Genomic DNA, 14185 nt, shown 5'->3' on the forward strand with positions numbered 1-14185 from the left:
ATTTTATATGAATAAAACACATGATAGTTTTATTGAAGAATTGAATATCAAACTTATCAACAATATTTGCCATGTTTAAGCACAAATTGATCTTATATGACAGATTTTAAGAAACTATATTTCAAACTTTCTTGCTAATTTATACAACTGACAAACTTTAAACTTGTAGCCTATTTTCTCTTCATACATTAGAATCTCTCGATTCCGAAAAATAAAAAAGTCAAAGAACACTTTTGGTTTCTATACTTTCATAGAAGAAAGAATTTGATCCCTAAACTTTATTTTGTAACGATTTAGTATCTATATTTTTAATTTTGTAACAATATATTTAGTCCTTTTACCTTTAAATTTGTAACAATTTAATCCCTAATATATATATATATATAAAAAAATCAACATTAGATGTCAAATATTTACATAAGAAACCTTATTAAATTTTAACACTAATTTCTACGATAACGACTAAATCGTTACACATTCATAAAAATCTTTCAACGTGTGCAACTAAACAACATAAAAGCATACCTTTTTCATTAAATTTGATAATAATTAAAACACAACATAACATTTAATTCAAATCATAAACACAACTCCCATCTTCTTCAACACAAATAAAACCTCAAACCCTAAATCACTCCTGTGTGAGATAAACACTAAAATGAATAATAGTATCCAGACCGTCCGTTGTGTGTTGATCCTCTTCATGATGAAGCATCTCCACCGTCGCATACCCTCTTGCATTCTCATACTTCCCCGTCCCTCCCACCACCGCAATCTGAGATTCCGTTATCGCCGTTCGGTGAACTCCAAAGAAACTTATGCTATCTTCAACCACGTGCTCGTGGCCACCGCCGTGAAACAACGCGGTTAAAGCCACCGTCTGGCTGGTCCCATCCAATGAGCTCGCCAAGTAAAAGCCTTGCGCCCGACCCACCACCGCGGACCCGAGCTCGTGGCCTTCGGTCAGCTCGTCATCGACCACTGTAACGGAGCCAAACATGAGCTGTTGAAGGGTGACTCTAGAAGGGAGCTGACCAGCGGTGACGAAGGGCTGGTTATTGTCTTCGTCTCCGTTGAGGACGCCGTTGTTGGCGCTGTTTTGGAGGAGCAAGTTGTTGCCTTGAGAGACGCCGTTGAAACCGACAAGGTAAGGGAGGTTGTTGTTGTTGTTGATCATGTTTTTGAGGTTGTCGTTGTTGAGTAAAGGGAGTGTTCCTTGGATTGGGAAGAAGTTGTCGTTTGGCTTTGAGAATGCAATGCCACTGCTGTCGGTGTTCGCCACGATTCCGGTGACTACTCTGGCAGATGGATGGGATCCTCCAACGATGTCGTGCATGTAAAATGAAATTGGTTCTGGACCATTTATTGCAGCCGGAAGGGGCTGAGTTGGCGGTGGTGTTAATGTGGGTACGGCGGTGACCGGTGATACGGCGGCTGGAGTGGTGGCTGTTTGGTCATCTTCTTGATCATCTTGTGTTGGCCCTGGATTGTTGGTTGCTGCTACTGGTGGATTGGTTTCGGGTGTTGTGGATTCGTCTTCCTCGTCGTCGTTGGCAGCCGGAGATGGAATGGTTGCCTGAATCTGGCTGCCTGTGGTCGACGGTAGCGTGGTCGTTCCGACCTGGTAATGGTCAATGAAGGAAACAATTGTTCTCTAAATTTCATTGGGTTTGGAAATAAGAATTAGGAACTCATTTGGTAATGTTTTACATTCTTTTTTGGTATTTGAAAAACATGATATGTTCTAAAATTGTATATGCACATAAACTTTAAATTGAAAATTAAAAAAAAAAATTAGAAATTTTGCTTTTTGTTATTTCATTTTCGTCTATGGTACATATTTTATTCTATTCTTTGGTCAATTTAACTTTATTATTCAAGTAAAAAGTTACTTTTTAATTTTAGGACGAAAAATTTATTAGAATAACAGTTAATGATACATTTATTATTGATACCAATAATATTTTTAGATATATCAAAATTTCAGTATCTATCTATATATCTATCGCGATCTATCACTAATAGATAGTAAAATTTTGTTATATTCATAAATAAGTTAGTTTATTTTTCTTTATTTAAAAATAGTCGAATATATAATATGGTTATACAATTATTTGAACAAATCCAATCACAGAAAATAGAAAAAATGACAAAAATGTAAAAGAAAAAAATTATTGTGTCAAACTATGGTTTTTCATTGGAAAAAAATTAGGTGTGGTCAAATTAAAAAATATTTTAGGCAAATATCAATTTATACTCCTAAATTTTGAGAGTTGTATCGATTTAATTTTCATAATTTAAAAACAAATTGATACAACCCACAAATTTAAGATTTACATTAATACAATTATTGGTTTGGGATTTAAATCATACAATCCTCAAAATTTATAGTATAAATTGAAAGTTACACGAATATTTTCTATAGTAAATTTATATGTTGAAATATAAGTGGAAAATTAAACCTTCTACGATAATACAAATTTTATATTATTTTTTTTAAGTACTAACAACCATTAATATAAATTTTATATTAGTGCTTTCAATTATAAATTATTCTATAATTAGTTTGTAAAATCCACTAGGCAGAAAATCTTTAAATGAGAATATATGTTTTAAAAAAGATAAAATAAGAAACTAAATAGAACAAAAAGGGTAAAAGTAAATGGTGCTCATCGAAACCTGAGTAGCCGGAACAATCGCGGCCGGCGAGGGGATGGTGGGCAGAGGAGGGGTAACCGCCGCCGGTTGTGGCTGAGACTCGGCGTCGATGTCATCGTCGATTAATATTCGAGCAGAAATGGCAGATCTCAGACCACTGAAACCCACCAATAAAAAGAAGAAGAAGAAATAAAGAGGAGTTTTAGCCATTTTGCAAAGGAGAGAAATTTGATTCAGGTTTGAGAGATTTGGATGATGAAGAAGGTTAAGCTTTGTGGGTTTTTATAGTTTTTGTTTTTCATGAATTATTATTATTATTATTCAAAGAGAGAATTAATAAGTAGTTATTGGAGCTGGTAATTAAATTAATTATTAAACATTAAAAATGGAGTTGGTTTTTGGATTTTTATAAAGAAACCTAAACCTCAATTTTAATAATTAAATTAATTTGAAGGACTTTCTGCTCTCTTTTTCCAAAGTGATGTTGTTAAGTAATTTGTGTTTGGTGGAAAATGGATTTGGTTCGGGTTTCTCAATTAATGATACCAGAAACACACAAAGTCAAATATATATATATATATATATATTATTTTGGAAAATGGCATGTTTTTTAACTTTCTTTAATGTCAAATTTAAAATTTTAAAAAATTAATTGGTTTATTAAATTTAAAATTAAATTTTATGTCTAATGAATCAGAAATTTTTAATTGTGTATCTATGAATCTGTAAAAATAAAATATTTCAAAATTTAAAGACTAAAATTTATAATTTTAAAAATTTAAACACCTAAGCTTCAAACTTAATAGACTAAATTTATAATTTAAACTAAAAAATCAATTATTTCCCTCACTTTTTTGTTTCGAGGTTTGTTGTTTAATAACAAAGATAATGAGCAAGTAATTGAACCTTTAAATTATATATATGAATAATTTGATAGGTAAATTCAAATTCTTCACGTGGAATCAACCATTTAAATGAAAAACTTTAGTGAAAAAGTTAACTATATAATTAAAAATTTTCAATATAATTTATTTAGTTGAATTGATTTTTATTTTAAAAATAAATAGGGGATAATTCTCTAAAGAAACTAATCCACACCAAAATTTCTAGAGAATTTTCGTTCTAATCCTTGCAAAATTTGAATAGAGAATTTTATGGAAATGGTGAATAGACTGGAGAGTGAGGACATGTACGAGGAAGTCATATCAAATCTCACTCTTCATATATATCTCAATAATCTATTTGGATGAAAATAAAGAATGAAAATTTTATGGTTCTTATATTATTGATCGTTTCATGTGTCTTTGAGCTAAGTAAAGATTTCAGATATACAATATCAGTTTAAAATTGACATGGTTAAACTAAACATCATTATTGCAAATTATTAATGCGTGTGTCTGCGTATCAGGTATGTTTATTGTCATAAAAACAATTCATTCCATGATAAACATAAAAGCATTTCATTAAAAAATATTGAGTATATTTTGTAGCAAGAGAATAGAATATATAGAATATATTTATAGCAAGGGAATTTTTCCACCTCAAGAATATATTTTAAAATTGTCAAAGTGAGTACAAGCTAAGTCAACTGGCATAATGCTTACACCATCAATTTCGAGATTAAAAATTTGATTCCCCACCCTACGCATTTAATTCAATACTTTTGAAAAAAAGAAAAAAAACTTTTGATTCTACACCCTACAAATTTTACTAAAAATACATTTTAAAATTAAAAACGATTAATTCAATCTTTAAATTTAACTTAATGAGGGGTATAATACTAACTTAATTAACACCTCTAATTAAAATGAAAGATTGTACTCAAAACACATTACATCTTATTATAATTTAAATTTAAACTTGAACAAATTTACATAAATTTAAAATAAGTTTTGTACCATAATAGAAATAGAGATATTCGAACTATAAAGACCTCTTGTTACTTGAACTATGATTGCCTTGGTCATACATTTAAAATAACTTCAATTCCATAATAATAATAGGTTTTCTTTAAAAAAAATGTACAATCACTAAATATAATTACCAAAATGCCCTCAACACACTATTTGCTCAAGTAAACGTTGAATTCTATGAAGTTGTTATGATTGGCTCCAAACTTTGTTCTAAATGATTTCTTCAAAGTTGCATAACCATTAGCACCAAGGTACTTGCCAAGGCCACCAATTATAGCAACATGAGACTCCTTCACGTGATCACTCCTATACACTCCAAATAGCCTAAGTCCATCCTTGACCTCACCCTTACCAAAATACATTGTCGTAGCCATCATATGGCCACCACTATCTTCACTATTTTCTACATAGAATCCTTCTATTCTTCCAACAACCACACGTGATTTATGTCTCGAAGTCCCAAATAGCTCCTCATCAATCCCTTTCACCATTCCATAGTCTAACTCTTGGAGAGTTGTCCTTGCAGGAAACGATATTCCAATTGATGAAATATCAGGTGTTTGAGAAGAGAATGATCCAGTGGTGGTGTAGGTTTCAGGTATAGGGATACCTCCATTGGGAGGGAAAAAACCTAAGGGTTTTGAAAATGGTAATTGACCACTAGTTGTTGCTTTGTTGGTAGGTGATTTGGATGAAGAGTAGTGATGAGTTGTTGAATTGAGTACATCTCTCATTAAAAATGAAAGCTTGTGATGACGATAATGGTGGTTTCGAGTCGGGTTTTCGAAGATTCGAGCGGACGAGGAGAGGTTGATGATGGTGGTGAAGGAGAGAAAACAGGCTATGGTCTTCATAAGTAAAGAATGAAAATGGAGCTTGGTCATTGTTTCTCAAAGGGCAAATGCATATGAGAGTTTTTGAATTGCTAGTTCTATATAAAGAAGAAACAAAAAGGTATATGGGGGGTTTTGTTGGTATTTGGTAATGGATTGGTTTGGGTGGATTCATGGCAAGTGATTACCTAAATATTGCTGGTGGATTTAGTGTGCCATTCATAAACTATAATATTCCTATAATTAACAAAATCAAATTGAGTTATTTTTCCTTAGGAGGATAATTAATATGTATTTTTTTTTAGGTAAAAAAATTCAAATTTCATGTCCTAATTATTGCATTCAATTGTAATATGTGTTATCTTTTATAATTTTTTTTTCAAATATTATGTTTTGTTTTCAATTTTGAACGCAACTTTTAAACTTGTAACTTTATTTTAAGATATCATATTTCATGTTTGACAATACTTTTAACAATCTCTTTTTTAAAAATATAATATTTAACATTTAAAAGATAATTGGGTAGGAAATCAATAACTTTAAATATCATATCATGAATTAAGAAATAAATATATTATATACACAAGTATTTAATATTAAATTAAATAGAGGATTTTTTTTTTTTTTTTTTTTTTGGGGGGGGGGGGGGCATTTTTTTGTTTAAATTATCTCTTTAAACTCTTAATTCAGTTGTACTACGTAGAATATCAATTTTGATGTTTAAATTTACCATTTTTTCTTTTTTCTTTTTATATGTATATCTATTTATTCTCAAAACTTTAAAAACAAATTTTTTAATCCTTATCAATACTCACTTTTAACAAATTATTGAAATAGCTTTGACGATGTTTAATATATGTGAGTAATGAATTCAAGTTATATAGACTAGAGACAAACATTCAACAATCTAATAATAAATAGAAAATATTATAGTATTATACCTTTTTTTTGTTTAACAAAAGTTAGAGATTAAAATAAAATAAAATTTATATCAATTTTAAAAAAGTACACGTAAAGAGGTCACTATTAGATATGTCCAGAAAACTCATGGATTGGGGTCCTACGGAGACCCATCTCGAATGGGGCAGAAAATCCCGAGTACACGGGGAATGGGGGATGGAGTGGGAAATTTTTTTCTCGTTTGCAATCTGAGCCTAGGAACAGGGAATATATTCCCCAATCTCGACCCCCCATTTTTGTATATAAATTATAAATTTATAATATATATATTAATATTAATATTGTAGACTTTATTAAAATAATTATGGAGGTTTTGATTATTTAAGTTTAAAACTTATTACTTAATTCCTTAGACATTTTAATATTTAAGATAAGATGTTCTAATTGTTGAATTTTAATTTATAAAAATTATGAGAATTTAGGATTTTAATTATATCTTTTTAAATTAAATGTGTATTATTATTTTAATTACCAAAATTGATAATATTTTATTTAAATAAAAGTTGTATGGGATATGTTTAAGGGATTGTTAAAAATATATATTTAATTGACATTAAAAAAATGATGATGGAAAATTTTTCAGTGGGGAATCCCCGCCCGGGGAATGGAATAGGAGGGCAAGGACGGGGACGGGAAGGGCTTCCCTGTCCCCGCCCCTTCCCGTGGACATCTCTAGTCACCAAGTGTAACTATTGCATGCTAAAAAAAAAAGAATTACAACAAATATCAATTTATATCCTTGAATAACTTTGAGGTTGTATTAATTCAAATCTCAAACTTTGATAAATATATCAATTTAAATACTAAACTTTAATAAATGTATTAATTTAAACCCTAAAATTAAATGTATCCAATTGAAATGTAACGAAGAGTTTAAATTGATACAATTATGAAATTTATGAAATTTCAAAATTTAAATAGATACACATATGAAAATTAAGAATTTAAATTTATATAATTATTAATTTGAGATTTAAATTGACACATTTATAAAAGCTTAAGATTTAAATTAATAAACACTCAAAATATTGGGGGTACAAATTGATATTAGATTTAAATTTGTGGTAATTTTTTTTGTTCGGGTTCTACTATAATCCTCTACATCACGCATTCGTGAACTCGGATCATTTTTTCAAAATCTGAGCCGTTAGATTCGAAGGAAGTCAGCAATTGGCCCAAATCACTTTGCCGCGCTCACCGTCTTCTTTAATCGAGCTAGGGTTTATATCGCTCTCGAATTATCGCAATTTTGACGGATTTTCATTTTCAGGGGTTTACACCATCAACTCCCATACTCTAAATCCCTTTCCTCACCTTCATCTTCATGACGAAGTTCTTCTGAAACCCTTCAGAACCCCATTTCTTTACCTTTAAGCTCCTAAAACTCGTTTCTCTCCACATTTTCCCGGAAAATTTGAGAGCACCCACTTACAGTTTTTTTAAGCTATGTACCTTTACAGTCTCACTTTGCAACGAGCTACCGGGATTGTCTCGGCTATAAATGGAAATTTCTCCGGTGGGAAAACGCAGGAGATAGTTGTGGCTAGAGGGAAGGTCCTGGATCTCATTCGTCCTGATGATAGTGGTAAGATCCAAACTCTTCTTTCTGTTGAAATCTTTGGTGCGATACGTTCTTTAGCTCAATTCAGGCTTACTGGGTCTCAGAAAGATTATATTGTTGTTGGGTCTGATTCGGGTCGAATTGTTATTCTGGAGTATAATAAAGATAAGAATGTATTTGACAAGATACATCAAGAGACTTTTGGGAAGTCTGGTTGTCGCCGGATAGTTCCGGGGCAATATTTGGCTATTGATCCTAAAGGAAGGGCTGTTATGATTGGGGCATGTGAGAAGCAGAAACTTGTTTACGTCTTGAACAGAGATACAGCAGCCAGGCTTACTATTTCTTCGCCACTGGAGGCTCATAAGTCACATACGATAGTATATTCAATTTGTGGAATTGACTGTGGATTTGACAATCCTATATTTGCTGCAATTGAGTTGGATTACTCGGAGGCGGATCAGGATTCTACTGGGGTGGCAGCAAGTGAGGCCCAGAAGCATTTGACTTTCTATGAACTTGATCTTGGTCTCAATCATGTCTCTAGGAAGTGGTCAGAACCTGTTGATAATGGTGCCAATATGCTTGTTACTGTTCCTGGAGGTGGGGATGGTCCTAGTGGAGTGTTAGTTTGTGCTGAAAATTTTGTGATTTATAAGAATCAGGGACATCCAGATGTTAGAGCTGTCATTCCCAGACGTGCAGATTTACCTGCTGAGCGTGGTGTGCTTATAGTTTCAGCAGCAATGCATAAGCAAAAAACAATGTTTTTCTTTCTTTTACAGACAGAGTATGGAGATATATTTAAGGTTACCTTGGAACACAACAATGACAGTGTCAAAGAACTGAAGATTAAGTATTTTGATACAATTCCAGTTACAGCTTCAATGTGTGTACTGAAATCAGGATTTTTATTTGCTGCCTCAGAATTTGGAAATCACTCACTATACCAGTTTCAAGCCATAGGGGATGATGCTGATGTTGAATCTTCCTCGGCTACTTTGATGGAAACTGAAGAAGGTTTCCAACCTGTCTTTTTCCAGCCTAGGAGACTCAAAAACCTTGTTAGGATTGATCAAGTTGAGAGCTTAATGCCTATTATGGACATGAAAATCATAAATCTTTTTGAGGAGGAAACACCTCAGATATTTACTCTTTGTGGGCGAGGTCCTCGATCATCTTTGCGAATATTGAGACCTGGTTTGGCCATCAGTGAAATGGCTGTGTCAGAACTTCCTGGTGTTCCTAGTGCTGTTTGGACTGTGAAAAAGAACATCAATGATGAGTTTGATGCATACATTGTTGTGTCATTTGCCAATGCAACACTTGTTCTTTCTATTGGTGAGACAGTTGAAGAAGTTAGTGACAGTGGGTTTCTTGACACTACCCCATCCCTTGCTGTTTCTTTGATAGGTGATGATTCTCTCATGCAAGTCCATCCAAATGGTATTAGGCATATTAGGGAAGATGGGCGTATTAATGAATGGAGAACTCCAGGCAAGAGGACCATTGTTAAGGTTGGTTCTAATAGGCTTCAAGTGGTGATTGCCCTGAGTGGGGGAGAACTTATTTATTTTGAGGTGGACATGACTGGTCAGTTAATGGAGGTGGAGAAGCATGAAATGTCTGGAGATGTGGCTTGCTTGGACATTGCCCCAGTACCTGAAGGAAGGCAACGTTCACGTTTCCTAGCAGTTGGTTCTTATGATAACACAATACGAATTCTATCATTGGATCCTGATGACTGTATGCAGATTTTAAGTGTGCAAAGTGTTTCTGCGGCTCCAGAATCTCTTCTATTTCTTGAAGTTTTGGCATCAGTAGGTGGGGAGGATGGTGCAGATCATCCTGCTAGCCTTTTCCTAAATGCTGCATTGCATTCTGGGGTTTTATTCAGAACAGTAGTGGATATGGTGACAGGCCAGCTTTCTGATTCTCGATCCCGGTTCTTAGGATTAAGAGCACCCAAACTTTTTTCTGTTGTTTTGAGGGGGAGGCGTGCAATTCTTTGCCTCTCAAGTAGGCCTTGGCTTGGATATATTCATCAAGGCCATTTTCTATTGACTCCTCTATCATATGAAACTCTTGAATATGCCTCCTCATTTTCATCGGATCAGTGTGCAGAAGGTGTAGTTGCTGTGGCTGGAAATTTTTTGAGGGTTTTCACCATTGAGAGATTGGGAGAAACATTTAATGAAACAGTCATTCCACTTAGGTACACCCCAAGAAAGTTTGTGCTTCAACCTAGGAGAAAACTATTGGTTGTTATTGAGAGTGATCAGGGTGCATTCACTGCTGAAGAGCGAGAAGCTGCTAGAAAAGAATGCTTTGAGGCTGCAGGGGCTGGGGAAAATGGAAATGGCACAATGGAGCAAATGGAGAACGGTGGAGATGATGAGGACAAGGATGATCCTTTATCTGACGAGCATTATGGTTACCCAAAGGCAGAGTCTGAAAAATGGGTTTCTTGCATCCGAGTTCTTGATCCTAGATCAGCCACTACAACTTGTCTGCTGGAGCTTCAGGACAATGAAGGGGCATTCAGTGTTTGTACAGTAAATTTCCATGACAAGGAATATGGAACCCTTTTAGCTGTTGGTACTGCAAAGGGCCTGCAGTTTTTCCCTAAACGGAGTTTAGTTGCAGGTTATATTCACATTTATCGTTTTCTGGAGGATGGAAAATCCCTTGAGCTTTTGCACAAGACACAAGTGGAAGGTGTTCCTCTCGCTTTAGCTCAGTTCCAGGGAAGATTACTTGCTGGAATAGGATCCGTGCTCAGATTGTATGATTTGGGGAAAAGAAGATTGCTTAGGAAATGTGAAAATAAGTTGTTCCCGAATACAATTGTGTCTATTCAGACATATCGTGATCGAATTTATGTTGGTGACATTCAGGAGGTATGCCACTTTACTATTATTATATTAATCTTTGCTTCAATTTTCTGCTTTCTGTGATAAAATCCCTTATTAGTCTATTCAGCACAATACAGCTAAGGTGTTCAAAATTTATTTTTGTTTAAAAGCTAGATCATGCATACCGGCCCAATGAACATATAAACATTTGCAAATGCGCTTCATGTATGATCTGTTCCTGTGCAGTGGAGACATGTATTCGATGCTATTAGTTGGGCATGTCAGACAATTTGTTAACTGTAAAACCTTCTCTCATTAAACAAGAAAAAAAAAAAGGAAAAAAAAACTGTAAAACCTTATCTATAGATATCTCTTATGGTAGTAATATAGTAATTGGCTGAGAGATTAGTTATTTATGACATAGCTCATATGTACTTGTGACATCATTTTTTTTAGTAGTTGTCACATCAATAAAATAGTGTTTCTTATAAACTATATAAGAAAAACTACAATCCTTAGGAAAGCTTATGGACCTGCATGTAATGTTCCACCTATTTTGTGCTAACTTGACAGTTGACACTACCTTTTTCTCATTTGCTTTTGCAGTCATTCCATTATTGCAAGTATAGGCGGGATGAAAATCAGCTATACATATTTGCTGATGATTCTGTTCCTAGATGGCTTACGGCATCATATCATGTGGATTTTGACACCATGGCTGGTGCTGATAAGTTTGGAAATATCTATTTTGTGCGGTTACCACAAGATGTTTCAGATGAGATTGAAGAAGATCCAACAGGTGGAAAGATAAAATGGGAGCAGGGAAAGCTTAATGGGGCTCCTAACAAAGTTGAGGAGATCATACAATTCCACATCGGTGATGTGGTCACATCATTGCAAAAGGCATCTTTGATTCCAGGGGGTGGAGAATGCATTTTGTACGGTACAGTGATGGGAAGCTTGGGGGCATTGCATGCTTTCACCTCCCGTGACGATGTTGATTTCTTTTCTCACTTGGAAATGCATATGAGGCAGGAACATCCACCTCTATGTGGAAGAGATCATATGGGTTATAGATCAGCTTATTTTCCTGTTAAGGTAAATTCTGTGCTACTCCCGATTCTTGTTTATCTGAACCTTTTTAATTCATTTCATGTTTATAGTTCATGTTAGATGCATTTGATTGATTGGTTGAAATTGTGGAAATTGCAATAGTTGCTAATGTGACTTCCTTCTCTACCCTGTTACAATATCAATGGTCTCTGCAGTCACTTAACCTTGCCTTGCACTGCCATTACTCAACTGCTGCTTATTTTTCTTCTATTAATGTCCCATCATATGTGCCATTCATAAGTCAACATCGTTCATTTTAGAACTTAACCAATCTTTGTCCAATTCTTGATGGATCTATGCAGGATGTGATTGATGGGGATCTGTGTGAGCAGTTCCCAACCCTTCCCCTAGATATGCAGAGAAAGATTGCTGACGAATTGGACCGTACTCCCGGAGAAATACTGAAGAAACTTGAAGAAGTACGAAATAAGATTATTTGAGGGACAAACCAAACCGCCAAAGGTGAAGAATTTTCCTTTGCATTTAAGACCTAATACATAATTCATATCGTAGAAGGGGCAAAACAAATGGAAATTTGTGTTAATTCTTCAGTGGTTTCAATTTTCAGGACAGAATTGCCGCAGCTAGCTTTAGATGGGGGTTTTAATGGCTTTGAAGCCGACATTAATGAAGTGAATTAACAACATTTTTACTCGCCATTCCGTGTACGCTAAGGGGCAGACTATGCAAATGGCCGATGATTTGAGAAACATGGAGGTATGGCAGAATGGAGTCTTATTATTGTATTTGAGATGTGTTCTTCAGTGTACTTGATAAAGGAAGTGGCCTTTTTCGAGGGGTGATTTTTTTCATTCCAATAGGGAAACAGACACTTCCATCAAGAGAGAGATGAAGCAAGTGGGATTCTTGCAAAATGTAGAATGGTAATGTGTTAGAATGTAGTTGTTTATAGATTTAGCCTCAATTGTATAACTGATGTTATTGAGTTAATATTACACTTGCCCTTTCTTCAGAGTTCTGCTTGGAAATGTGAAACATTTTGTCGATAAATGTCAGGTGGAATGGTAAATCTGATCTGGGGATACTTGAGTGATGAGCTAGAAGTGTTAATTTTTTAGGCGATTAAGGATCTGTTAAGACTTGCTTTGAACAGGATAGGAATAATCTCATTTTCTAGTGAGGATGATGCAGGTGAAAAAGACTTTGTTTTGGTTAAAGTTTAGGTAACATAAATATAATATTGATATGTATATATATAATTTTTTCTTTGAAGTTAGAGATTCAAATCTCTCTCTTCCCCCAATTATTGGACTAAAAAGATTTAACTTACAAATATGAACCACGTATATTTACATAATATTAAGTGTTTAGACTCACAAAAGTTTAATTAATTAACCAGAACATCAATGTATCAAACCTTTAGTTTTAACTCAGGGTCACAGCCTCATCTTTATTTGGCATTAATTTCTTAAAAAAAAAAAGCTTCACATTCATCAACAATTTATTAAGTTTTTTGGTTCCACCCATGGTTAGAGTGTTCAAAAAACCCGATAACCCGACCAACTCGGACTACCTACCTCAAACCACAAGGGTTGGGTTGGGTTAAAAATGTTAAAAAATATTAAATTCAGGTTGGGTCTCGGGTTATCCCATTTTAGGGTCGGGTCAACCCGACCTGACCTGAATATATATATAAATTAAAAAAAAAAAGAACCGATGACCCAACCCGAAAATTTTGAGTTGGGTTGGGTTGGGTTGACCCTCCAAAAAAGAACTAATTATTAGCCAACCCGAATTTTTGGGTTGATCCACAAAAATCTTTCAACCCGACCCAACTCGGACTATGTACACCCCTGCCCATGGTTACTCCTAATTAGTTGTACTCGAAAGAAAAAAATAAAACTCATATTAATTTAAAAAATAAAATAAAATTATATATCTTTCATCCATCTTACTTTCTTGTTTTTGTTAATTTCAAAAAAGAAAATTTAATCATGTGATTAATTATAAATTATTATTAACTTCTGTCTAGTAGGGGTCTTCATGAGTTGGGCTGGAAAACTTTTTAGACCCAATCCAATTGTCTGGTGTGTAAACTTTTTCAATTCAAATAACTCTTATTAAAAAATGAATCCAATCCAACCTAACCATGAATTGGTTTGGTTAGGGTTGATCAGGTCATTTATTTAAAATTTTGTTCTAGAAAAGAAACAAAACGTAAATATGTAAATAAGTAAAAATCTAATTAAATTATTTTCATATATTGAATTAAAATTAACTACTCAATTTCAATTTATATAGTGAAAATTTTCTTTATAAAATGCAAAGAAA

At 33.8% G+C, this 14185-nt stretch overlaps 3 protein-coding genes across 3 annotated transcripts; 1 reads left to right on the forward strand and 2 right to left on the reverse strand.

Annotated features, from left to right (window-relative positions):
* Window positions 1–516: 516 nt before the first annotated feature.
* On the reverse strand, window positions 517–2907 carry LOC120081891 (dirigent protein 24). Its single transcript, XM_039037068.1, has 2 exons — window positions 2680–2907; window positions 517–1621 (listed from the first exon to the last, which is right to left on the reverse strand). Exons 1-2 carry the CDS (start codon window positions 2866–2868, stop codon window positions 632–634), a joined length of 1179 nt encoding a protein of 392 aa, XP_038892996.1. The 5' UTR covers window positions 2869–2907; the 3' UTR covers window positions 517–631.
* Window positions 2908–4720: 1813 nt separating this feature from the next.
* LOC120081058 (dirigent protein 10-like) lies at window positions 4721–5455 on the reverse strand. The gene has a single exon (XM_039035738.1). It carries the CDS (start codon window positions 5453–5455, stop codon window positions 4721–4723), a length of 735 nt encoding a protein of 244 aa, XP_038891666.1.
* A 2123-nt stretch (window positions 5456–7578) lies between these two features.
* On the forward strand, window positions 7579–12889 carry LOC120081309 (spliceosome-associated protein 130 A). The gene is made up of 4 exons (XM_039036065.1): window positions 7579–10825; window positions 11387–11878; window positions 12196–12355; window positions 12462–12889. Exons 1-3 carry the CDS (start codon window positions 7811–7813, stop codon window positions 12331–12333), a joined length of 3645 nt encoding a protein of 1214 aa, XP_038891993.1. The 5' UTR covers window positions 7579–7810; the 3' UTR covers window positions 12334–12355; window positions 12462–12889.
* The last annotated feature ends 1296 nt before the right edge of the window (window positions 12890–14185 follow it).

Source organism: Benincasa hispida, chromosome 7 (assembly GCF_009727055.1).
Source record: "Benincasa hispida cultivar B227 chromosome 7, ASM972705v1, whole genome shotgun sequence".
Taxonomy (NCBI): Eukaryota; Viridiplantae; Streptophyta; class Magnoliopsida; order Cucurbitales; family Cucurbitaceae; genus Benincasa; species Benincasa hispida.

Bases quoted from the DNA above. Each gene is read 5' to 3' on its own strand.
- LOC120081891 (XM_039037068.1), bottom strand. From the start codon at position 2,868: ATGGCTAAAACTCCTCTTTATTTCTTCTTCTTCTTTTTATTGGTGGGT. The intron at 1,622-2,679 runs GTTTCGATGAGC...GACCATTACCAG, and splicing joins CGATTGTTCCGGCTACTCAG to GTCGGAACGACCACGCTACC.
- LOC120081058 (XM_039035738.1), bottom strand. From the start codon at position 5,455: ATGACCAAGCTCCATTTTCATTCTTTACTTATGAAGACCATAGCCTGT.
- LOC120081309 (XM_039036065.1), top strand. From the start codon at position 7,811: ATGTACCTTTACAGTCTCACTTTGCAACGAGCTACCGGGATTGTCTCG. The intron at 10,826-11,386 runs GTATGCCACTTT...TTGCTTTTGCAG, and splicing joins ATGTTGGTGACATTCAGGAG to TCATTCCATTATTGCAAGTA. The intron at 11,879-12,195 runs GTAAATTCTGTG...GGATCTATGCAG, and splicing joins CAGCTTATTTTCCTGTTAAG to GATGTGATTGATGGGGATCT.